Below are 26,278 nucleotides of genomic sequence, written 5' to 3'. Positions count from 1 at the left end.
AGACATTATTGACTGTCACAACTCAGAGAGTGCTACCGGCAGTTCTCTAGTAGTTAGAAGCTAGTGATCTGGCCAAACATGCACGGGCCAACTCCCTACAACAAAGAATTATCTAGACCAAAATGCTGACAATGTCAAGGTTGAGAAAACCCAAGTCAACCTGAGAATGTCAGGGTATTGGTGGTTTAACCTAGAGTATCATAATGATACTAAATCTTGACATTGTATTAACCATCAGTTAACATAATGTTGTACAGATTCTTCTATTCATTTATTTAAGACACAAATATTTTTGAGACTCTCCTGAGATGCAGATGTAACAGCCCTTAGGATATCGAGGTCAGTATGGTTGTATCAATCGGGTAGGGTGCTTGTAGGAGCCAGGGGTGAGATGGTGTTGGAGAGAAAGCAGAGACAGCTTGGCAAAGGGTCTGTGGGCCATGCAGGGAGGCAATACAGCAGGGAAGGGGTGAGGTGTGTGTGCTCTGGAATCAGAAAGCCTGGATCAGTGTCTTGCCTCTGTCAGTTACTAGCTATGTGACCTTGTGCTAGTTACTCAATCTCCCTAAGCCTCAGAGCCTCATTTGGAAAACAGGGAGAATAACTGTACTCACATTTCATAAATTTGTTGTGAGGTTCATTAAGATGACCCATGTATGGCATATGGCACCACAAGGAGGGTGTGGTAGGCACTCAGTAACTGTTAGCTATTATTATTAGAAAAAAAAACAAACTGTATCTTGAAAGTTATAGGTGATACAACATGATTAGATTCACATCTGGAAAAAAACAATAGGCAGACATACGGAGGAGAAGGCTTAGAGAAGCAACCAGAGGCAGGACAGAGACCAGCTAGGAGGTCACTGCTGTGACTTAGGCAACAAGCGGTGGGGGCCTGACCCAAGGCAGAGGAGTGGTAAGAAAGGAAGACAGAGAGGTCAAAGACACTGAGGGGATCATATTTCTAAGGACTCAGCAGCCTGGAGGCATTTAGTGTGGGAGAAGAAAATGGCTAAGTCACTGAGAGCGCCCCCAAATGGTCGATATTCTCCTCAATGAAAGGGAGGAAACGTTGGGACCCAGAGTGGTTAAGGAACTTCCTCAAAGTCCAGGATTCCAATCTAGCACATCTAACCCTTAATCTGGTTTTCTGCAAAAAAAAACCAAGTCTGGTACAGTTCTATATTTTTGAATAAACATGGTTTCAAAAACTCGATAAGCAAACACCTTTCATATTCTCTAAAGCATAAAGCACACTAATTGGTCCAAATTTGACAATATAAACCAGGCAAAAGCTTGTTAATGAGCAGATATATACCAAGTCAGGGAAAATGTATTTCCTGTTCCAAAAGCAAGTGACGTTCTACAAAGATGATGAAAAGGAAGATCTAAGCTATTTCTTCCGGTTAGACTTGCCCCACTCAGTCTACAGTTCTTAAGGAGGTCACAGTGACTGAAAGAAAACAAAGATGCCTTTGCCCTGAGCTTCCAGTTGAGGACTGGCCAAACTTACAAACTTTGTAAAACAAAGAAAGAACTTACAAACTTTCTTTGTATTTTAATCAGCAGCTTATTAAGTGTAATCTGTAACACATAACATCTGAGTTAAAGCTGGGGTTAAGGGCCTGAGGCCCCCCTCATATGGGAAGAAACATTACTCTATAAGCACCCCTGAATCATTCTGCAGCCCATGGTTTAAAAACATTAGTTTATAAAATAGCAGTTGAAGTCATTTTCCCATCTTAAGTCCATGATTCCTATTTATTGTATTTATACTATCTATGGTCCTGAATGTTTGAAAGATTAAGCTTCTGCAAATGACAAGCCACCTTTAGGATGGGAAAAACAGGCACTCAGTAAACATTAACTGATGGTAACGTGCCAGTGCAGAGGTCCTGGAGCCCCCGCTTTCAGTGATCCAGAGGAGCTGAGCTGTGTGATCGCGAGGGCATGTGCTGCTCCCACAGACTGTTATTGAATAAGTAAGGGTGTGGCTTAAAAGGGGAAAAATCAGAACCTGAGCAAGGCCACCTTCTTGGTTGGTCAGACCAGATAAATGACTTTTAATGGAAAACACTTTCGTAAAGGTGAGCTCAGCTTCACATGGGGTCAGCTTAGTACTTTTGAATAACCTTGTTGTGTTAGAGATACATGAATGAAAAGGGAGTGTTTTCAAGTTCACAGACTATATCCAGAAGAAAAAGATCCATTAGGAGAAACAGCCCCTTCTAAACTATGGCAGGAAAAACAAAAGGTTATTAGGAAAAGGTAAGGAACCTGCTGCCCTATAACGTCAAGGGCAGCAGAGGGAAAGATGGTTTTATTTATTATTTATTTTTAAAAAATGTTTGTTTATTTTTGAGAGAGAGCGCAAGAGGGGCAGAGAGAATGGGAGGGAGACAGAGGACCCAAAGCAGGCTCCACGCGGTCAGTGCACAACCTGACGCAAGGCTTGGACTCAAAAACCATGAGCTCATGACCTGAGTCAAAGTCAGATGCTTAACCGACTGAGCCATCCAGGTGCCCTGGAAAAATGGTTTTAAAGCGATGCCCAGGAAACCACGGTTTCCAAAAGTAGTAATTTGCCGACAGGTGGGTGGTTAGCCTTTGTAATAATTGCCAGAAGTGGCTGGAATTTCCTCTCTGCAGGTGTTAAACAATGAACCTGCAACTATTTACGGTGCTCCGAATTGCATCTCAATGAAAAGAAATTAAAATTAAAGAAATAAGAGTAAGTGGTTTATTGAGGCAATAGATGCAATTGAGACAATAGTTCTCAGATACTCAAAACAACTAGCCACCTTGCACTATACAGACACATACTGAAAGGTGAATAAAAAATGGTATATGAAAAAATATTTTTCAAGTACCACAGAAGATTCTGAAACTGTGTACACATTACCTCATCAATCTCCACAGGTTATAAGGAAACACTGCATAAAAAGTGTTTATCTGTCATTTTGCATCAAACCAAAGACGTGTGTCGCTGCCATTTGGCTTTAGGAAAATTCTGTACATTGGGCAACTGATTTTACTCTTCTGAAGTCCAAATCTCCTTCTCTGAAAATAGGACTAAATACGTGCCCAGCTTTCCTTAACATAATGTGTCTGAAAATGCATTGTACATCATGGCATAATCTTTTATGCAAATGCAAAAATGCCTAAAAATAATAACTCACATTTGCTGAGAGTTTACTGTGTTCTAGGCATTATGTGAAGTGATTTATATGCATTATTTGATTCTAACAACCTTATGACAAATTATTCGAAGGGAAAGGTAGACCATGAACAGCACAGCAACAGCCATGCTGTGGGAAGTGACAGAGGACAGAAGCCTGTATGCCATTGGGGGAAAGGTTCTTCCTGTGGTCAAGGGACAGAGCAGGAAACATCTGGGAGAACAGTTAAGAGAAAAATGATGCCCATGGCCAAGGACACAAGTAAGTTCCCCTGCTATGTGGAGAATCCCAGGGGTACCCAGACAGCTGGGAAGGGCAGGCTTTGTGAGCGCAGGAAGGAAATTGTCCCCAGGGATCTTATCATGATGTCAGGACAGCCAGCGTGGCTTCCATGGAGCCCAACTGGAAAGATTCTTCACACAGCCATTATAAGTGGGCTGAGGGATACACACAAAATCAGAAACGTAGTAGCTTGGGGAAAGGGGTTTGCCAGTTCATTCCATACACCATTGTCCTGCTAAACATACTACTGTAAGTCTGAAATTAGAGTGTCTGTGGTAATGTAGTCATTACCTGAAATGCTGGCAAGGGGCTCTGGGGACAGTCATGTGGGACATATCCTTGAAACTCCTTATTCAGGGAACTGAGCTTGGGCGGGTCAAGGGGCGAACAGGGAACTGGCAGGAATGTTGGTCTTATTTTGCTAGTTTTAAAGAAAAGAAAGTTTTTCTCTAGTAACAACGTACCATGGATGCGACCACGAAGTATCTAAACTAAAAGGTGTCATACCTCTCTGACTAGACTGTATATTGTCTCAAGAGTCAACTCAGTCCCAATGCGATTGATGATGGGGGAATAAAGTAACTATAGACGTGAAACCCACATTTATTGCTATTGAATTTCTTCATTTTGTCCCTTGACCCTCTCTCAAGGAGGTCTGAAGGGGCTCATTTTCTCATAGGTTAACAGGACCCGGTGTGTAGGTCAAGCACTCCAAGTTATCCTTCCCTTGAGGAGAATAGCCTCCGGCTTCCTTTAAAGTTTATGAAAAAGGTCTCTTCACAGGCTTCCCATATAAGTCCAGTCATTTTCCTGATTTCTAAGACTTGAACTCTCAAGAATGTTTATTTGCTCTTCCCCCTCATAAAAACAGTACCCATTGCTTTGGGCTTTGTAAGAATGTACGTAATAATAAACACGACGCACCATAAATAGCACTGACATTCCAACCACGTCTAAGAGAATTCCCTTCTGGCATGCCTGGCACCGTGGTCAGCAGAAGTCAGGCGTCCCTGGATTCAGTGATCAGAGTGATTCCAGAGGTAAGAGTCCACCCCACAGAGTCACGGCAAAATAGATTCAGAGAGTGTATCTGAACGCTGCATGACATTTCAAAAACTTTGTATTCCAAAGGCCTCAGCGCGTGTAATCTTCAGCAATTAGAACTTCACTGACACCAGTGAACTTTCCTTCTGCTTCAATCGAACTGAAAACTGCCTTTTCCCTGCTGACACATTTTCCCTTGGGTGCACCAAAGCGCACGTCTATGACATTTAGCCTTCTCAACAGCCTTATGAGATAGGTGGTATTATTCCTGTTTCATCCAAGACAAAAAGGCCGACGGGTTAAATAATTTGTCTGGATCACATGGTTAGTAAAATTGCAAAAGCAGGATTGCAAAATCCATGGTTTTCCTGTGATTCCATTTCGTTCCCGTTTTTTTGGTACTTCCTCCAAATCTCTCAGATGGTGGTCTCTCGCTCTCTGGTGGTTCACAGGCCATGACAAGCGGTCCTCTGTCCCCTGATTTCTCACTGCCACATCCAGCCCTTCCGCTCGGCAACCCCTCCTCTGTGTGAACACTTGACTCCTACTCACTCACGTCCTCCACTGCTGTCCCTGGCATACCGACCTGCTGCTCGCATACCTTTTGGGGTAACCTTGGCACCTGGCGCCTGCTTCAGAGCTTTTCTTTACCCTCAGTTTTTGCCATCATTGTGGGATACTCAAATATTAACAGTATTTGAGTCTCTTATTCCTCAGCTTCCCTTATCCCCAAACCACCATGCTTATTATTCTTTGGGATTCTACCCTTTGTTCCTCCTTGGATCTTCTCACCCGGAGCTGGAAGCCCCTCTTTGATCCAGGCTTATTTTTCCTTCCTTTCCATTGCTTCCCTGCTTCCAACGAATGTGCTCTTTGTTCACATTCTGGTTGTTAAGCTGAGGCAAAAGCCTAGGCTGTACCTTTTTTTTTTAACGTTATAATCTTCCTGAAATAGGTCCTAAACACGGAATGGAAGAAAGAAGGGCGCGTGGTGTGGAGGTTGCTGATTACAGGAAAGAAGAGGTTACAGGTAGCAGTGACCAAAGCCAGCTAGGAGGGTGCATGGCTTTGGCCAATGAGCACCAGGGCTTGCGACAGTGGTTTTCAAAGTAATAGATCTTCAGTCAGTCTCACAATCCAGCACCATCCTGTGTTAGTGGTGACTGGCAGAAGGAAAGGGGGCAGTTTTGTCTATGGTTGGAAGACAGTAGGCTACAAAAGATATTAACTGATGGCAAGGTGCGAACAACAGGAGTCCATATTGGCCCTCCAGAGGAGAGGGCGTGATGACCACAATAAGCAGGAACATGGTGCTCTGTGGAGATACTCTGAAGCTATGGGATAGCCACTGGTGGTCTGCAGTCATGTGGGATGAGGGCTTGGGTTACTTTACTTGGATATTGATGAGAAGGGTGCTCTCCAAGGGCTAGTGAATGTGGGTAAACGGGGTCATGCGTAATGCATCTTTAATTCAGTCAGTGTTAGTATTTGTTAAATTATTTTTTGTTAACTTTATTTATTTTTGAGAGACAGAGAGTACAAGCGGGGGAGGAGCAGAGAGAGAGAGGGAGACAGAATCCGAAGCAGGCTCCAGGCTCCGAGCTGTCCGCACAGAGCCCGACACGGGGCCCGAACCCACACACTGCGAGATCATGACCTGAGCCGAAGTTGGACACCTAACCGACCGAGCCACCCAGGCGCCCCAGTCAGTGTTAGTGTTTGTTATCCTCCTCTGGGCTTTCCTCTGTGCCACCATTATCAGATTAACCAGACTAAACTAATATTTTTTACAACATTATTCTCGCTTAAAACTCCATTGGTCCAAATTCCTCAGCTAACAGTAAAGATTATCTAAAAATTTACCACTCCAGTCTTATTTCTATGCCTTTTAATCATTGGCTTTTATATTCCTTTTTCTTTATTTTTTCAAGTCAAGGAGGACTTGTGGTCTTTCTCATCCCACTCCCTTCATGCACCCCATTCCTAATGATTTCACATTCTAAATTGCTTTTAAGTAAGGTCACTTTTGATTTTTAATTTAAAGGCACATAACTGTCAACTAGGGCTTCAGATCAACATGTGAAAATTATGCTTATTTAAATGTATCAACATAATTTCACTCAAAGCAAATTCACTTGAGGTTCTAGCTGGACTGAGCATTCTTATGGACAAATGTTGGGAGGGTGATCAATGTATGGTTTGGGGAAGATTTCTGAAGCACTAAAATTAGCTAAGCACTTTGGCTCCTGAGGGGTCTGTGGGCCTCAGACCGGGAATCAGACCCTGAATGAACTCTTCTCCAGGAAGACCCACCTCCTCATTCCCCAGGCCTACCTCTGTGCCTTTCTGTCGTCACTCTCTTTATCGTTCTGGGTTCTGTGTCAAGTTTCACCTTCTCCCAGAACTGATTTGCTGACTTCCTTAGTCCCCAGTAATCCCCCTGCCCACTGAACTCACATGTCACACTTCAGGTGCTATTAATGTGCACAATTTCAGGCCTTGGATAGTTGGTTACCTTATGTACTTATGTATTTGCTTCTAATTTGGATGTGAAGCCCCTTGAATATGAGGAAAAAAAGCAAAAAAACATTTCTTTATTCCCCCTTGCCTATACATAGTACCTAGAATAATGCCTCATTTAGTAAAATCTGTCAATTTTTTAATAATCATTCTTTTTGCTGTTGTCGTTAAGAATCATGACAAAGGATTATAATCAATTGTATCGAATAAACCCACTGCAGCTCTCACTTACCTAGCCAGCAAGTCAATAAGTTCAAGTTTTGACATGCCATCAGGAAGGAGTCGAGGGATAGCAGCAACACAGGTCCTGAAAAGATCTATTTTTGGCTTTCTCTCACCCCTAGAATTTGAAAACAAACATGGGTCAAAGGCTACAAAAAGTTAAAAAAAGAATCAATCCAATCTGTGAAAAAGGACTAGAATCCAGGCCTTCTGGATCACTGCCTGGTATTTACTGCACATTTTTCTCAAAAGTTTTTGACCTTTGTAGCTTGGCCTGTTCTAAGGGAACTCAGAAAGATTTAAACGTTGGAGGTATACATCTAAAAGGACAAATGCCAATGTCAACAGCATTCTGCCATTGAGTCTGCCATTCAGTTGGGTTCCATGGGGTTTGGTCCCTGTGGACTGCATTTAAAACACTGAATTCGCTAACATGCCTAAATGCATCAGCGTGTAAAAAGCACACTGCACTCATTCCTACATTCAGCATTTAAAAATGGGATTTTAGTGTGTACAAGGCATAGTGCCTCTAACAAGCACAACATCTGGAAGCTTGTCTCTCTAGCAAGTTATATTTCTCTTCTGGAGTCCCCACTGTCATTAAAAAAAAAATTAAGTGCTTCTAAAAATAAGCCTTTCATAATGTCAGGTAAACTCCTGAATTCTATATGGTTGTGCATCCAATTCTGATTTGTAAAATTACACTGATGAGTCTGACCTCTATGGAGATTCCTTCCCTCTTTTTACTGTCTTGACAATATGAATGCTTAAAGATAATTAGTGTCTTCTATATTCTGCTGTAAAATCTGAAGGAACACTACATTTTGTGAAAAATTATTTCAATTTTGAGTTGCTTAAATAGGTAACTGATTCTTAACCACATATTTTGTCCATAACCTTTATGAAAAAACTCAACCACCCATCGAATCCTTCAAAAAAACCTAAGTGATAAAATGTAACAACATATTTAAATTCTGGTAATTCAGTCTTCTGAGAATAAATATAAAACTGTCATGAAACTAGTGCTATTGTAGGACACAAAGACAATGATGAAAGTGCAAAGTAGCATAAAGTCATTCTTTTTTGGAACATTAACTGTGGTCAGAATAGAAATGCAGCAGGCAGGATCCGCCCTGTCTATAATCAGACAGAAATTCTGCTCTGTGACATTACTTTTTTGCACGGCTTTGTTTAGGTCTGTCGAGTGAATACAAAACTGTTTATGTGGAAAATAAAACACAAATGTGTTGACTTCACAAATGCTCTGCTTTTGCAGAAAGTTATAGGATTGTTTTCTCTCCTTTTCCATAGTCCTTTCTGCATAGTCCTCCTTGTACGAGGACTAGAGAAGGAGCCATTGCACAGTGGGTTTTCATCAGCTGAAGGGAGGAGGAGTCTTCAAGGCCATCCTCAATAACTGTACAGAGTTAGAGCTTAGTGATGGCTCCTGATCACTGGCAACACGGTGAGTTGTTTAAATAGCTCTTCTGGCTTGCTCACCAGATGTTTTCAACAGCTGGGATTATTTTCCTATCTGTTGGAAAACAGATGACCCTGCTGGCCTCCAGTATAAGGCAGATTCCACGAGGCCTCCAAGCTGATAAAAGAAGCCCAGATTAGAAACTCTAATGGGTACATGATTTCCTTCTACTACAGCAGTCCTTGCTTTCTGGGCTTTTATAGGAAGCAAGTGAACCTCCTCCTCTCCCCATAACATAATTTTTATTAATAGGTATTATTATTGTCTTCTAGCATGTACCACAAAAGGGACGAGGAACGGGAATGGAGCAAATAGAATGCTTAATGTTCAAGTTCATATCCTAAGCAGAACGTGGCAAAGCAGGAGGATTGCATATCAACCGCAATGATGGTTTCTGTTAGTGTGGTGTGGACCTTCCCTGTCTTGTCCTAAATGCTTATGTTTCCCTAGTGTTTCTCTTTGTCTTCTGGAAATGTAGCAATGAGTTATTTCCTACTCCAGGATCTGCCTCAAAATGTAGCATAGAAAGTATTCCCAGCCCTGTTTGGGGGTCTTGTGATGACTGAATAGACAAAGTAAAGAATCATCTTAGAAAAAGTTTAAGGTATTGGTTAAAATACAAACAAAATGTTTACAGTTACATTTAAACCTGTACCTTTTTATGGTTTTGAATATACTATTTTGGTCCTGACCCTATCTTATGATCTCTTGATTATCAATATAGTTTTCCTTTACAAGTTTTTCTTTACCGTTTTTCAGGCAAACAACCATATGGCAGAAGTTTTAGAAACACGTCTTTTATCTTCTACATTATCAATTGAAAATTGCTTCAATATGTTAAAAAAGAATGTACTAATGAGGTTAAAGGTTGACAATCTGGCCATTTGTGAGGCTGGAACCGGAGCTGGAGACAACACATTTGATGTTATTCATCTTGGTCAATTTTAATTTTTGCGATCATTTAGGGTGAAATCTAAAGCAACGTGATCATTTAAAACAAATGACTGGCAAGCTGCAGGATAATATGCATTGTATAATCCCATTTTTGTACAACAAATACATATATGTATATATTTGTGTCGACATAAGGAAAGTTCCTAAAGGAATCACGCTGAGTCAAGCAATGGTCGTAGATTTCAAGTGGAGCTCTGAGGAGGAGGTTTTAATTTTAACTTTAGATACTCCCAACTATGTATTTAGAATAATTCTGTATGTTTTACTTTGTCTTATCATGTATTGTTTTGTTTTGTCATACTTCATTTTTGAGGTGCCTGCCATTGCAATAAAAATACACACCCACAACATAGAAATACTGAATGAATTACCCTGTATAGGTAACAGTTTTCCAACACACTGTGGTGTTTGGAACTGGAAATGCTGAGGAACAAAGGAAACTTTCCCGGTTATATTTTTGGAAACTTACGCCACAGGTGCCACGTATAATTTAATTCACAGTCCAACAACAAAGTCTGAACTTTCTTGAAGTGTGAAGTTATAGCCTAATCCTAGTTCCTGCCGTAACGAATCAAAAGCAGCAAATACAAGTTGCATGAGTTTCTTCTGCAGAGCTCTAATTACAAAGCTGCATCTTAGATTTGGGCTGAGCCATTGGATTTCAAATGAAGAGTTACATTCGCAACTATAAATTATTCTTCAAAGATTCAGTATTTCTATGACACGGTCGCATAGAGATTATTAGGCACACGGAACGCTCACGGTTCAGGAACAATCACTAGAAACAAGTGAATTTGAAATTTATAAAGATGGAATGTCTGTAAACTGGTGATGTCACTCTGGCACGCAGGCTGTGACAGAGCTAGCTTGGAGCAACTTGTGGACCACTGAGAGACTTGGCCTCCCGTTTCTAACTTACTGGCCTAAGGACACTCGAAATATAACTGAAATAGATCAATCTCAGGTTTGACCTTATTTTCAGAGTTAGTCAAATATAGTCAAGGTACGTTTTTACTATCCTTGGCACTTCTCAGAACTCTGATGCTAGGAAGAGCAGAACAAAATAGTGAATAAATGGGAAAAATCTCTGCTGGTACATTTTGGCTAATTAATCCTTCACTGAAAACTTAGTCCTCACTGTACTCACGTGATCATGTCTTCAGGTTCTTTGTTTAGCATCTGAACATTCGTTAGCATCATACACCTTCCCACTTCTTTATCGAGGTGCCTTAAAATGTTGTCCACAGCTTTTCGTACTTGGGAGTAATACAAGGACATTCCTGGAAAATGTGCATTATAGTTACATCTTTGACTAAATCCACCAAGGAATGAAATCCTACTTTGTTCCTCCCCTATGACATGTTTTTACTGAAGACCATCTATGGGTCAATGACTTCATTAAGCAGATTCTAATTCAATCTAATTTCTGTAGAATGCTTGGCATAGTGTCCTGAACTTGGTAGGTGTTCACTGAATAATCACTTAAATTTAATAAATCGGAATTCTCATACTTCAAAGGGAAATATTTTCCCGAAGAGTTAAAATAAAAAGGAAATAGGTAGTTTTGCTTTAGAATTTTTATGTTTTTGGTTAGTACAAGAAAATTCACCATCATTACTGATGATGTAAATAAAGAACAATTGTTATTTGGGGTTGGGATTTTAATAAGTTTATTGTTCTCTGAAATATATGTATAGATTTTTTAGTAAAATAAACAAAAATGGCTTTACATCACAAATTTTAAAATGAAGTAAAACCTATTTTAGCTATAGCATTTTTACTGTTCTCATTAAATATAGTGTCAATGTTCTACAGTGGAAGTCAAATATATGTAGCCTATGTGTATTTCATGTATGTATATGCATTTCATATATTTATGTATATAATACAAATGAAAAGCAAATTGCTTTGCATTTAAAATTTGTACTTTAATGAAATAATTATTAATGATTATTTTTTCATACATTAAATCTTTCTGAACTCATTTGAGCATTTCCTAATTAAAGATAAACATTTGAAGCAAAAAGTCTCCTCAAATTTCCCTCAGATCTTTGACATAGGAATTATTTTAACAAAGTTTGTAGGTTTCTAAATTCAAGTATTCAATAAGAAAGAAACAAATGCAAAGATCACCTCTTTGGATTAAGATAGCTAAATTAAAAAAACAATAGTCTCATATAGCTAAACCCACAATATGACCTGGCATGTGTGGGATGTGGAATGTTTAAAACAGGGATTTAACTAATTTTACTGAAAAAAAAAAAAAGAAAAGGAAAGGAAGTATAAAAATGAATGAACTAACAAATGAATATTTATATGGTTGCTTTTTAAACAGGATATCTACCAAAGGACACAGATGTCTCAGAAATTTACTGTAAAATGTAGATAATCAATATTAGAAGTTTGAAAAGACCGTAGATAAAAGTCTAACATTTAAATGGCAAAATGTTTACCAGGAAGTTCCAGAAAGTTTAAAGGGCAGTAAAACAAAGCACAGCATGAATCATTCAAAACAATTAATGTTGGAATGTTACAGCTACTTGTATAAAAATGTTTTAACAGCGTACCTCACTGAGGGTAAGTATCCATTGGTCATTAGAAGGGCTTACCAAGGCCCACCTCTAACACATCTCTGAGACCCACCTATCATTTTGGCTTCTTCTTCAGTTAGCGTTTTACTCAAATATGTTTTCTTCACTCTCAATGTGTTTCCTGAAGGGAGAACAGCTCCTGTCACCGGCATGGGGGGTTCACCGTCTTTCTGCTGCAAGCTGTCGGCTATTACTAAGAATGCCCGTAAACCAATGTTCATTCTCTGTAAGAGATAATGTGTTCATAATAAAAAGAAAAACCCAATTATTGTCGTGGAATTAAACCATCGGCCTTTGAGAGAAGTCAGCATGGCTTGCTATCCAGATTACTATGAGAAAGTAATTTAAAAGGCACAAGAATTTAGGCCAAACCTATGAACGTTAAATTGAGTTTCTGTCACTATTTGTTGGGACAGCAGAGGAAGACAACCGGAAAGATTTTCACCCTACTTGGAGGGTACGTTTGAGAGGGTCATGCTCATCCTGTTTGGGGAATCCTGGTGAACCTCAAAGGGAAAGGCATTCATCCTCTGGAGCAGCTGCAACTAAGGGAAACTGAGGTAAACAAAGGGCTCATAGGTCACCTGAGGGAGAGAGATGCCCTGTGTGTTAATTCACAAAGACTGAATGAAAACAAACAGGAGTTACAAATGTGAATCACAAAATAAAAATGGTCTGCTCTGAATTGCGGGTTGATGACTCTTGATTCAAAAAGACTGGCGAGTTTGAAAATAAATTTTAAAAGTTCAATGCCGCTGAACTTGTTACTGATAAAAAACACATGGGCTTACAAGAAGACATGCCATTCGGGGCCAGATCTTTATCACCCTCAGGCTCAGGTAAGGCATAATAGTGGCTCTGAAAGATCACTGAGAGATGGTTGCTACCAGTAGCAATATCTTGAAAGGTCCCAAAGTACTAAAACATCTGTACTTCCTTAACAGCCATGTGTAATGCGTTTATACTCAAATTTTCATGAAGTAATACATGAATACACATTACATGAAGTAATGTTTCCAAAGCAGGCTACTACCCAACAGCAGAAAATAATAATTATTGCTACCAACCACGATACTCTAGTTATAATTTACTGAGCCCCTAAAATCTATCCAGAACTGCTCATTAGTTCTCATTTCAAAAACAGCCATGCAAGGAAAGTGTAATTATTCCTATTTTTCAGGTGAAGAAACTGAGGCCATACAAGAAGTAGGTGGGAAGCTATACCCAAGTCAAGTTTGCCCCAGTTGCCTATTCTGTGATATAAGATTACATCCTGTAACAAAAAAACAATACAGACTTCTTTTCATTTTGAAACCATTCAAGCTTCAAGGCACACTGATATTTTAACCAGGATTTGGTGAACAATTTTCTGGCTCATTTGTGCTGATCCAATGTGTACTTTATGATTTTATAGCCTTCAATAATATTCTGTCTCCAGTTTCTAGAAGGAAACAGTATTAACTTTAAAAGATTTAACTGTGTATTAAAAGTCCACTCATTTCCTCATTCATTTTAGTAGTTCGTGACATGTATTCTAGGCTTATGTATCTTTCTCAAGACATAGTAATGTTTTGGGTGAGGAAGTGGAATGTTCAATTCGGGAAATGCAATGCAAATAGAATAACTGTGGATTGCTGTCACTGGCCAAGTCTGTTATTTGCAAGTGGTATATCCAATTTATGAACTGCCCTGGCCAGTTCTCTGAGTTTTCCTTCCCTCTGGATAACACTGGGACATATATTTTCAATTTAGCTTCACAATTTCTTTTTGTATTTTATATAGTTTTGCATCGTACCTCTCCATTTTATTATTTGTCTACTCTTAGGAAATTATTTAACTCTTCCAAGTCCAAGTCTCAGCTTCCTTTCTATAAAACGAAGATAGTGATACCTTGTGATCATGCAGGGCTATGGTAAGGATTAATGCCTGAAAAGTTCCTGCTGGTAATTATATATTCTTAGGTTTGAATCTACACTTGATTTTTTTAAAGTCAGGTTTATAGAGACATAATTTGCATAGAGTAAAACATACACAGTTGCACAGTTCTTTGAGTTTTGAGAAACTTAGTCAGGTAACTGTCATCACATTCAAGATATAAAGTTATTTCCATCATCCCCAAAAGTTCCCTCATGCCTCTTTAGAGTCAGTCCACTTTCCATCCCAGCCTCTGACAGTCATTGTCTAATTTCTGCCTTCTAGTATCTCACCTTTTCCAGAATGGAATGGAACAGTACATCGTCTTTTGTGTCTTGCTTCTTTCACATAGCATCAAGCTTTTGAGACGTTGTTGCAATAGAAGTCATTTGTTCCTTTGTTTGTTTTCATTGCTGAATAGTATTCCACTACATTGATGATGCACACAACTTGTTCAGCCACTCACCAGATGTTGAACATGAGTTGCTTTCCTGTTTTTAGTTACATCAATAAAGCTTATTCTAAAATTTATAGGGAAAGTATAAGGAATGAGGATAACCAACAGAATGCTGAAAAAGAAGAAAAAAATTGGAGGACTAGTATGTCCTCATTTAAAAATGTTTATTCTATGAATAAATATTCATAGAAACCTTTTTGGAACTTTTGGAGCTTTAATTTCTCTTGGATAAATACCTTGGAGTAGAAATGGTGGCTCATACAGTAAGCGTGTGTTTAAATTTAAAGGAAATTGCCGAACTGTTCTCTAAAATGGTGGTGCCTTTTTGTGTTCTCACCAAAGTAGTATCAAGTTCCAGGTGCTCAACATCCTTCTCAGCACGTCTCAGTGTGGTTTTAACTTGCATTTCCCTCATGACTAATGATGTTGAACATCTTTTCATAGGTTTATCGGTCATTTGTATGTCTTCTTTGGGGAAGAGGCTGTTCATTTTGCCCATTTAAAAAATGGAGTTGTTTCTTACTGTTGAGCTGTGAGAGTTCTTTATATCCTAGATACAAGTGCTTTATTGATATGTTTTGCAAATAGTTTCTTCCCAGTCAGCTACTCTATGCTTTATTAACAGTCTCTCTTAAAGTGCAGACACATTTTTATTATGATGATGTTTGATTTACCAATTTTTTTTTTGTAATTCATGATTTTTGTGTCCTAAGAAATTTTTGTCCACTCAAAGATTACAAAGATTTTATCGTATGTTTTCTTCTGGAAGATTTATAATGTTGGATTTTACACTTAGGTTTACGATACATTTTGACTTAATTTTTGCTTACTGTGCAAATTATGGGTTGAACTTCCTTATTTTGCAAGTGGATGTCCAATTGTTCAGCACCATTCATTGAAAAGGCTACCCTTTATCCATGGAAATAACTTGAAAATGTTGTTGAAAATAACGTGGCCATATATATGTGGGTCTATTTTTGGAGTCTCTTTTCTGTTCCATTAGTCTTTAAAATCACTTTTCTGCCAGCACTACGCTATTGTAGCTTTTCAGTATGTTTGGAAATCAGGACATACTAGTCCTCCAATTTTTCTTCTTCTTTTTCAGCATTATGTTGGTTATTCTAATTCCTTATACTTTCCATATAAATTTTAGAGTAAGTTTATTGATTTCTATAGAAAATGCTATAAGGATTTTAACTGGGATTATTAATGGGATTATCGTTTAACATATATAGATTTGGGGACAACTGACTTTTTTATAGTCTTAAATCTTTCAGTCCACAAACAGTATTTCTCTCTGTTTATTTGGGTTGCCTATGATTTTCCTCAACATCTTTTACTTTTCAGTACACAAATCTTATACATAATTGTTAGCTTTAGTGCTAAGTACTTTGTTTTCATTGCTGTGATAAATTGTTCAGTTTCTTTTTTTTAATTTACATCCAAGTTAGTTAGGATATAGTACAATAATGATTTCAGGAGTAAATTCCTTACCCATTTAGCCCATCCCGTCTCCCACAACCCCTCCAGTAACTCTCTGTTTGTTCTCCATACTTAAGAGTCTCTTATGTTGTCCTCCTCCCTGTTTTTATATTATTTTTGCTTCCCTTCCCTTTTGTTCATCTGTTCTGTGTCTTAAAGTCCCCATATGAGTGAAGTCATATGATATTTTTCTTTCTCTAATTTCACTTAGCATAATGCCCTCTAGTTCCATCCACGTAGTTGCATATGGCAAGATTTCATTCTTTTTGATTGCCGAGTAATACTCCATTGTATATATATACCACATCTTCTTTATCCATTCATCCATCAATGGACATTTGGGCTCTTTCCATACTTTGGCTACTGTTGATAGTGCTGCTATAAACATTGGGGTGCATGCCCCCCTTCAAAACAGCATACCTGTATCCCTTGGATAAATACCTAGTAGTGCAATTGTTGGGTCACAGGGTAGTTCTATTTTTAATTTTTTGAGGAACCTCCATACTGTTTTCCAGAGTGGCTGCACCAGCTCGCATTGCCACCAACAATGCAAAAGAGATCCTCTTTCTCCACATCCTCACCAACATCTGCTGTTGCCTGAGTTGTTAATGCTAGCCATTCTGACAGGTGTAAGGTGGTATCTCATTGTGGTTTTGATTTGTATTTCCCTGATGATGAGTGAAGCTGAGCATTTTTTCATGTGTCGGTTGGCCATCTGGATGTCTTCTTTGGAGAAGTGTCTATTCCTATCTTTTGCCCATTTCTTCACTGGATTATTTGTTTTCTGGGTGTTGAGTTTGTTAAGTCTTCATAGATTTTGGATACTAGCCCTTTATCTGATATGTCATTTGAAAATATCTTCTCCCATTCTGTTGGTTGCCTTTTAGTTTTGCTGATTGTTTCCTTCACTGTGCAGAAGCTTTTTATTTTGATGAGGTCCCAATAGTTCAGTTTTGCTTTTGTTTCCCTTGCCTCTGGAGACATGTTGAGTAAGAAGTTGCTGCGGCCAAGATCAAAGAGGTTTTTGCCTGCTTTCTCCTCAAGGATTTTGATGGCTTCCTGTCTTACATTTAGGTCTTTCATCCATTTTGACTTTATTTTGCGTATGGGGTAAGAAAGTGGTCCAGGTTCATTTTTTTGCATGTCGCTGTCCAGTTTTCCCAGCACCGCTTGCTGAAGAGACTGTCTTTATTCCATTGGATATTCTTTCCTGCTTTGTCAAAGATTAGCTGGCCATACGTTTGTGGGTCCATTTCTGGGTTCTCTATTCTGTTCCATTGATCTGAGTGTCTGTTTTTGTGCCAGTACCATCGTGTCTTGATGATTACAGCTTTGTTAATACAGCTTGAAGTCTGGGATTGTGATGCCTCCTGCTTTGGTTTTCTTTTTCAAGATTGCTTTGGCCATTCGGGGTCTTTTCTGGTTCCATACAAATTTTAGGATTGTTTGTTCTAGCTCCGTGAAAAATGCTGGTGTTATTATGATAGGGATTGCATTGACTATGTAGATTGCTTTGGGTAGTATCGACATTTTAACAATATTTGTTCTTCCTATCCAGGAGCATGGAATCTTTTTCCATTTTTTTGTGTCTTTTTCAATTTCTTTCATTAGCTTTCTATAGTTTTCAGTGCATAAATTTTTCACCTCTTTGGTTAGATTTATTCCTAGGTGTTTTATGGTTTTTCGTGCAATTGTAAATGAGATCGATTCCTTGATTTCTCTTTCTGTTGCTTCATTGTTGGTGTATAGGAATGCAACCAATTTCTGTGCATTGATTTTATATCCTGCAACTTTGCTGAATCCATGGATCAGTTCTAGCAGTTTTTTGGTGGAATCTTTTGGGTTTTCCATATAGAGTATCATGTCATCTGCAAAGAGTTAAAGTTTGACCTCTCCTGGCCGATTTGGATGCCTTTTATTTCTTTGTGTTGTCTGATTGCTGAGGCTAAGACTTCCAATACTATGTTGAATGACAGTAGTGAGAGTGGACATCCCTGTCTTGTTCCTGACCTGAGGGGGAAAGCTCTCAGTTTTTCCCCATTGAAGATATCAGCGTTGGGTCATTCATAAATGGCTTTTATGATCTTGAGGCATAATCCTTCTATCCCTACTTTCTTGAGGATTTTTATCAAGAAAGGATGCTGTATTTTGTCCAACGATTTTTCTGCATCTGTTGAGAGGATCATGTGGTTCTTGTCCTTTCTTTCACTGATGTGAGGAAGCACATTAATTGTTTTGTGGATATTGAACCAGCCCTGCGTCCCAGGTATAAATCCCACTTGGTCATGGTGAATAATTTTTTTAATGTATTGTTGGATCCGGTTGGCTAATATCTTGTTGAGGATTTTTGCATCCATGTTCCTCAGGGAAACTGGTCTATAGTTCTCGTTTTCAGTGGGGTCTCTGTCTGGTTTTGGAATCAAGGTCATGCTGGCTTCATAGAAAGAGTTTGGAAGTTTTCCTTCCATTTCTATTTTTTGGAACAGCTTCAAGAGAATAGGTGTTAACTCTTCCTTAAATGTTTGGTAGAATTCCCCTGGAAAGCTGTATGGCCTCCCACTCTTGTTTTTTGGAGATTTTTGATTATGAATTCGACTTCTTTACTGGTTATGGGTCTGTTCAAATTTTCCATGTCTTCTTGTTTCAGTTTTGGTAGTGTATATGTTTCTAGGAATTTGTCCATTTCTTCCAGATTGCCCATTTTATTGGCGTATAATTGCTCATAATATTCTCTTATTATTGTTTTTATTTCTGCTGTGTTGGTTGTGATCTCTCCTCTTTCATTCTTGATTTTATTTGGGTCCTTTCCTTTTTCTATTTGATCAAACTGTCCAGTGGTTTATCAATTTTGTTAATTCTTTCAAAGAACCAGCTTCTGGTTTCATTGATTTGTTCTACTGATATTTTTGGTTTCAATAGCATTGATTTCTGCTCTAATCTATATAATTTCCTGTCTTCTGCTGGTTTTGGTTTTGGCTGTTCTTTAAGGTATAAGGTTAGGTTGTATATCTGAGATATTTCTTCCTTCTTTAGGAAGGCCTGATTGCTATATACTTCCCTCTTATGACCGCCTTTGCTGTGTCCCAGAGGTAACATTGTTGGGTTTCTAATTGTTCATTACCATAATATAGAAATACATTGATTTTATATATTTATCTTTTTTTTTTTTTTTTTCTTTGAGTAGGCTTCTTCCCAACTTGGGGCTTGAACTCATGGCCCTGAGATCAAGAATCTCAAGCTCTACCAAATGAACCAGCCAGGTGCCCCTCTATATTTATCTTGTATCCTACAAACTTTCTAAAAAATTTTTAAAATTATTTTTATTTTTGAGAGGCAGAGAGAGACAGAGCGTAAGTTGGGGTGGGGCAGAGAGAGAGACACAGAATCTGAAGCAGGCTCCAGGCTCTGAACTTTCCTCACAGAGCTCAATGCAGGGCCTGAACCCACGAATGGCAAGATCATGACCTGAGCCAAAGTTCGACACTCAACCAACTGAGCCACCCAGGCACCCCTATCCTACAAACTGTCTAAAATAATGTATTAGCTAAGCCGAGTCTTTGGTAGTTTCTACATATGCAATCATGTTGTCTGTGAATAAAAAGAGTTTTGTGTCTTCATTTCCAATCCTTATGCCTTTTATTTCTTCTTTTTGTCTCTGGTGCTGGCTAGGACATCCAGTTCCATGTTATTTTAGGTCATGACAAAAATTAGAGAAATGGATGACCTAGAAACTTCTCACAGATGAGTAAGTTCTTATGATGATGAAGATGCATATAGAAGCCATCTCAGTCTGAACTAAAATGGGATACTTACCTGGAAATTATTGGACTGTTGAGTGGTGATGCACTATAAACTTCATAGTAAGATAATCATTTACATCTCTAGGCACTGTTCCACAAGCTATTTCCAAAATATGATTTAAGACACAATTTGAATACGTTTCTTGGGCAACTGTGACCTACAACATATTTTATCAAGAGTGACATCTACTTTATAGACTATCTTCATCCTTGTGTGTGCTATTGAGTGAGATCACAGATATGCCTTTAAGCTTCTAATCACCAACTAGTGATAAACTCTTCCATAACCATATAAGCTCAGGAGAAATGGAAGAAGATACTCAAATGTCTTTTTGTAGTTTTAAAAATTAAAAACCCCATAATTCCAATTGTTCTGTACAAAGAGGTTAACCAATTATTCATTGACTGAGGAGTCTGAGGAAAGAATAAAGGGTAAATTTTATACATGGTGATGATGATGATGATGGTAGCTTTCAGTATGTTCTTTTTAGACTAATAACCTGGTAATTCTGAGGGCTGTTAAAGCCATGACTCCTGAGAAGTGAAAATATTTTGAGAAACTTCCCAGCAGGAGAAGACTCTTTACCTAGGGTTCTGGGCCCCATTCTAGCCCAAATGTTCTGGATTTGCATCAACTCTGTCCCTCTTCCCTTGACCCTGGCTGTAGCCATTCCAGAAGACTGTGATGTCATTAGACACAAGACAAAAACTCCCATTTTGGGGCTTCTCCAGCTGTCCCTAGACACATGGCAACCTTAGCACAAAGAAGAGAATACAGGCTGTGGAACCAGGAGATGTGGTTCCTTTTGCTATTAACCAGCTGCTGATTTCGAGCCTCTGCCCTTATTGACAGAATGAAGGAGCCAGACAAAATAGTACAGTGATGATACGAACATTCCTTTTTAAAAAAATCTCTATGGTGGGTTTTTTTTTTTTTTTTTTGGTTTGGTTTGTGGTTTTTTTTGGTTTTGTTTTGTTGCTTAAGAGCTTGTAATGTCACAGTATCACAATTATTCTATGAGTGATCTAGACAAATATTTTGTTCATTTTCCTGGCAAAAAAAGTTGAAGCTCAGCGATAAATGTCTTAGAGCTAGTTTAAGTGGTAAGGCCTGTGTCAAGGGGCAAATCCAATACTGTTGCCTTCTGGTTTAGTGTTCTTTCTACAGTATCATAGGGAAAACACTGCAAAGAGGCACCCTGCCAGGCACAGTTCTGTTGGCCACCAGTGTTCTTAAAGTTTAAACTGGGATGTGCTTCTCATTTGCATAGGTCACTCCAACCATGTGTTGTGCCCATCACTTTCAGGATCTGCCTGGCCCTTGAGTTGTGACGCTGCCACAGAAACATAGATCCGTACATCACTCGATTTCATTCGATTTTAGTATTTTATTATCACATGCATTCATTCTTCTCTGTTTCAACACTTCCCAGGACTCAACTTGTTCATCTGCATCAAAACAGCTATAAGTACTGACTTGTCTAAAAGAAAACACCGTGACCTGTAGTGGCAAATTGTCTTTTGGGGCAAGGTTTGCTCTATCATCGAAGCACAGAATATGGTGGCACATAAACTTGCTATCATCCTAAGTCTGTTCACCCAAAACCTGACTCCTGAAATTCCATCATCTATGATTGCTAGTCAAATAAACATGGACAGAAAGAAACAGAAGACTTTTCAAGAAAATGGCCTTCGCCCTATTCCCCAAGGTCGCAAAGCAAAGGTACGGCTCGGTTAGAAGTACATAAAAGGATCATTTCATTCATACCTCTGGGTTGAGGCTGAAAGCTTTTGCTGGTTTTCCCACACAGAGAAAATCAAAAATAATTTCTTTCATTGCAAAATCTAAGCGTTCCTGTAGTGGAAAGAGACAACAAAACAAAGATTTTAAAATACAAATTCAGTGTGAAGTGTCTATTTTCATTTTAGGCCACCAACAGGTGGTTGCTACAAGAAGCAAGATGCTGTTCAGTTTTATGCATTAAGAGAATCCCTGAAGGAAGACCATGCCCCTTAGAGCCTTGGGTGAAGCTGCCCGTTTTCATGTGATGTACAGAGATGCTTTTGTTATGTAAAATGTGGAATTTAGCCCCTAAAGCCTGGAATGACGAATGATAAAACAAAAAACAAAAAACAAATCCCCTAAATGAAAAACCAAAACACTTGGAATGTCTGGGCTTAAATACAGTCTCAACACTTTCTGCTTGTAAAGCAAATGCTGATCACCTCTTGAAATTCAGTTTAAAATATACGTTTAAAAATACCACTGCAAAATGACCATCTTCTTCTATTCTCTAACGTTTCAAATCCTTGGGCTCATATTATAATGGACAATGTCTGAAAGTGAAATGAACAATCAACAAATAAGACATACTATGATTACGTAAGTGAGAAAGCAGAAGCCAGATTCTAATGGTTTGAGACAGTGGCTGCTATGATATGACTGGTTCATTTTAAACAATATTCTGGAATAAGCAAAACACATTCTCAGGCACGTGATAACTATATGCAGAAAAATCACATTAATTCATCTGCCCAAAAAGCAAGAAACGGCTTTTCCCTAAGAGCAAATATGACAGAGGCATCTCATTATCCGAACACATAGAGAGATATTATACATTACTAGTCTGTGAAGTTAACGACTGACCCTTACATCTTTATATCAATGTCAATTGTACTAATAGTATTTTCATGCCTATAATTTCCCTTTATCCACACAGCATTCTGAAGTACACTGGGTGAGCATTTCCCTCCGCGTTTTACAGTTCATTTTACAGTTCAAGACACAGAAGAAAGATGCTTGCTCTCTGACTTGTTTAAGGATATAGAGCTGGCTTGTAGCAGAGGCTGAACTGGGATAATTATCTTTTCACATTGTTCTGTAAGTCACGAGGAAGTCGAAGTTGGGATATAACCATTTACCCACAAAGTGTGATTTAAAAAGTAAAAATCTTGGGTCTAAATAGTAAACTAAATACTAAAATCTATGCTTACCATTATTGGACCCAGTTTTTAAGGAAATTAGTACCTTTAAGTTCTTAGAAAAGTTCCTGGCAGGGGAGCCTGGGTGGCTCAGTTGGTGAAGCATCTGACTTCAGCTCAGGTCACGATCTCATGGCTCCTGAGTGCAAGCCCCCCATCAGGCTTTGTGCTGACTGCTCAGAGCCTGGAGCCTCTTTTGGATTCTGTGTTTTTGTCTGTCTCTGCCCCTTCCCTGCTCATGCTCATGCACTGTCTCTCTCTCTCTCAAAAATAAATAAACATTAAAAAATTAAAAAAAAAAAAGTTCCTGGCTAAGAGTAAGTGCTTGATAAATTCTAATATTCCTATTCATGCTTCTTTCTCACGGGGCGAAAGAGCATTTTTATTCACTCCTCAAATTTCACAAAGCAATCTTTTGATTTCCTCCAAACACCAGACTCTTGGCTTCCTCCTGACTTGCAGAATCCAGAGCAGAGCATCGGGACAAAACAGGGACTGGGAGTCAAGAGGCCCTTTTACTAATAGGTTCTATGGCCTTGGATGAGTCACTTAAACTCTCTCAGCTCCTTCATGTGACAGACGCTGAAAACACTTGACGTACCCATGTCACTATTTGTTTTGAAGAAAAAAAAAAAAAAGCTACGTGTGAAAACACTGACACCACCATCCTGCAAAGTCTTTCCACATAAGCTGTTACTTCAGACTTTTCACCTGGTAGTACTTGCTAGGAAGGAGACTGGCTACTTGAAGGCAGTTAGATCATTCCCACTGCCAGAAGCTTCTCCATTACCTGCGCAATGAACTGGATGATTTTCACAAAGATGTTCAGAGGCATATCCCTTGGCACCACACCACGGGACCCTTTGGGGAAAAGTGTTGTGATGATGGTTATAAGACGGCTGAAAGATAGGGAGAAAAAAAGAGAACACAAGCAAGATTGGCTGAGCATCTTATCTAAGTATCAGAGAGAATTCAGAAAAAGAAAACAAACCACTTCATCCCTTTTTCATCAGCATAATTACTCTATCAAGTTTTTCTGCAAAACTAAGGGCAGTGGGAAGATTATAGCCGTGTGCTTTGTTAACACGGTGAAGGCAACCTTGGCCGTGGAAGCTTGCCATCCTAGTAGAGGCTGAAATTTCTGTAATGGCTGCTGAGCTACTGACTAAGCAAAGACTGAAAATGTCCTTAGGACTTAGATCTTTTAGAAAGTGTCAACTTTGAATAGTTTCTACTTTGGTTAGTATAGGTAGCAGTAAAACAAAACACCCTCTTTATTGGCTGAGTAATGGTTACCATTAACTCAGTGAGGTAGTTACCATTAACCCAGACCAGATCCTTACCTCTGAGTAGCTGTGTTGCTTTCACATTTAATTCGAATCATGTAAACCCAGAGTAATCTGTATAGAGATTCCAGTGCAACCCGAGCCATCTTGGGGTCTTTATTCTGCAACAGAAACCAGCATGTAAGGTAGCATTAGATTTAAGATTTAATTAATATTACATGGTAAAAAAAAAAAAAAAAAAAAAAAAAAAGATTAAATGGTACTGTATGGAATGTATGGAGATTATTCTTTTCTGAATGGCTTAGAAATGCAGGGCCCCTACAAGGCACTGCATCATCTGGGATTTATGGGGTATTTGCATCCGGGTGTCCACTGTGTAAATAATCTATGAGGAGGGATCCAAATAGCCATGAGGGCAGGGCAGAGTGGTTCTGGGGGAAGTCATGTCATTCTCTCTTTGCCAAGGTGAATACTTGAAATTGCCTTCTTCATCCAGCCCTAGGGAACCTGCATTCTCTAGCACTAAGAGAATAATTAATCTCTTCTTTCTAGTGTTGATTATGCCCTTGTAAACATTGTTTTTGTTTTGATTCCCCAAGTTCCCTACCCACCCCCCCCACTGCCTGAATCTAATTACCCACCAACATTTATTGAGATGAATGTGTACTAGGCACTGCGTTAGAACATGGGATATAGATAAAAGATAATCCCTTTCCCTAAGTTGTTTACAGCCTCTGGGGGATGGGAGATGGATAAAAAGCAATCAACTCTAAGGCAGTAGAAAAAACTGGTAGGCACAGGAGCTAAAGAATGAAAACAGAAAAAAAGACAAGCTATGGCAAGCTCAAGGAAGGTCAGGAAAAATTTTAAGGGGCACAGGAAAACTCAGATGAACTTTAATCCAATCATTTACTCATGTGTTCATTCAACAAACATTTGAGTGGCTACAGTGGGCCAGGTACTGTGCTTGGCACAATATGAAACTTTGCACGGTGTAAAAGGATGATGGGAAGGGAGAGCGTGTGGAAGCTAAGACTGCTGAAGAAGACCAGTCATGTCTCATACCCTGGCAATAGTTTGTATTCCAGTGCCTAGGGCCAGATGAAGGAGCAGGGGCTGATGAGGGTTATGAGGAAGGCAAGGGTGATGTGTGGGACCCTGCATGCCAGGTTAACAAAGGGGACCAGGGTTCTCCTGATGGTGACAGGAAGCCACTAAGATCAAGGAGACCACGGAAGAAGTCCCCACACCTTGCGGAAAGGAACAGAGGCAGACCAACTGTGACAGAGCTGCTGGCTTCTGGGTAATAACAGGCCAGAGAGGAAGCAACGGATTCTTTCCTTACTGTCCTGTCTTAATCTGATCATATTCCTCTTGATTTAAAAATCATGCACTGGATAGTTTCCCTGATGCCTGTGGGATCCAGGTAACATTTCTTGGCATGGCATAACTGACCGGTCAATATGTAGCTCTAATCTACCTTTTCTGCCTCCATCCTGCTTTTCCCCCACAAGCTTCCTCAACTGTAGCTAGGCCATGTTCATTCCATTTCCATGTCAAGAGTGGGTTCCTTCACCCCTTGCCCCTGCCTCCTTCTTTTCTATCAGGTGAACCCTACTCCTTCACAGTCAACTTGAACATCCCCTCTTTTGTGCAGGCTTCTCTGTTCCTCCCCAGGGTCCTCAATCTCATACCATTAAAGCTAATTATTCTGTCCTGAATGTCTTCTGACCTTCAAACAACCTCTAGCAAATGGTCTTGTTTAGATGTCGGAAAGGAAGGGGCATTATTTACTGTAATATCTATTAGAATTCCTGCCATTCTTCAAGGGGTCGATAAATGTTTCCTAAACCGTGTTTAAATGTCACTTTTAACTGTCTTACAAGTTTTTTGCTCTTACGTTACTTCTCTTCCCTTACTTATTTATCTTGTCATAATTGTCTTAGCTGTTTTATTCTTAGTGTAGATAATTGGGTACTGATTTTTGTAGAATTCATAAGTGTTTAGACATAAAGTTTATTTTTAGGCTATTTATGTAAATAAATTTTATGGAAAAGACTATAGAGAGTAGTTTTTTAGATTTAG

At 39.1% G+C, this 26,278-nt stretch overlaps 1 protein-coding gene across 12 annotated transcripts in view; it reads right to left on the bottom strand.

The window, feature by feature from the left end:
* Nucleotides 1-26,278, bottom strand: part of FRY (FRY microtubule binding protein) — a 337,838-nt gene that overhangs the window by 117,571 nt on the left and 193,989 nt on the right. For 10 of the 12 annotated variants that reach the window (XM_042996220.1, XM_015544523.2, XM_042995799.1 and 7 more), the window contains 6 exons: nt 24,251-24,354; nt 23,698-23,806; nt 21,694-21,780; nt 12,325-12,496; nt 10,829-10,961; nt 7,258-7,365 (listed from right to left, as the gene is read on the bottom strand). In XM_042996220.1, the coding sequence (XP_042852154.1) occupies nt 7,258-7,365; nt 10,829-10,961; nt 12,325-12,496; nt 21,694-21,780; nt 23,698-23,806; nt 24,251-24,354 (713 nt within the window). Of the gene's footprint in view, nt 1-7,257; nt 7,366-10,828; nt 10,962-12,324; nt 12,497-14,479; nt 15,101-21,693; nt 21,781-23,697; nt 23,807-24,250; nt 24,355-26,278 lie in introns of those variants that run through there. The other 2 variants (XM_042996329.1, XM_042996388.1) reach the window with 2 other exon arrangements.

This window comes from Panthera tigris, chromosome A1 (assembly GCF_018350195.1).
Source record: "Panthera tigris isolate Pti1 chromosome A1, P.tigris_Pti1_mat1.1, whole genome shotgun sequence".
Taxonomy (NCBI): domain Eukaryota; kingdom Metazoa; phylum Chordata; class Mammalia; order Carnivora; family Felidae; genus Panthera; species Panthera tigris.
This window is presented reverse-complemented; position numbering and strand designations above follow the sequence as displayed.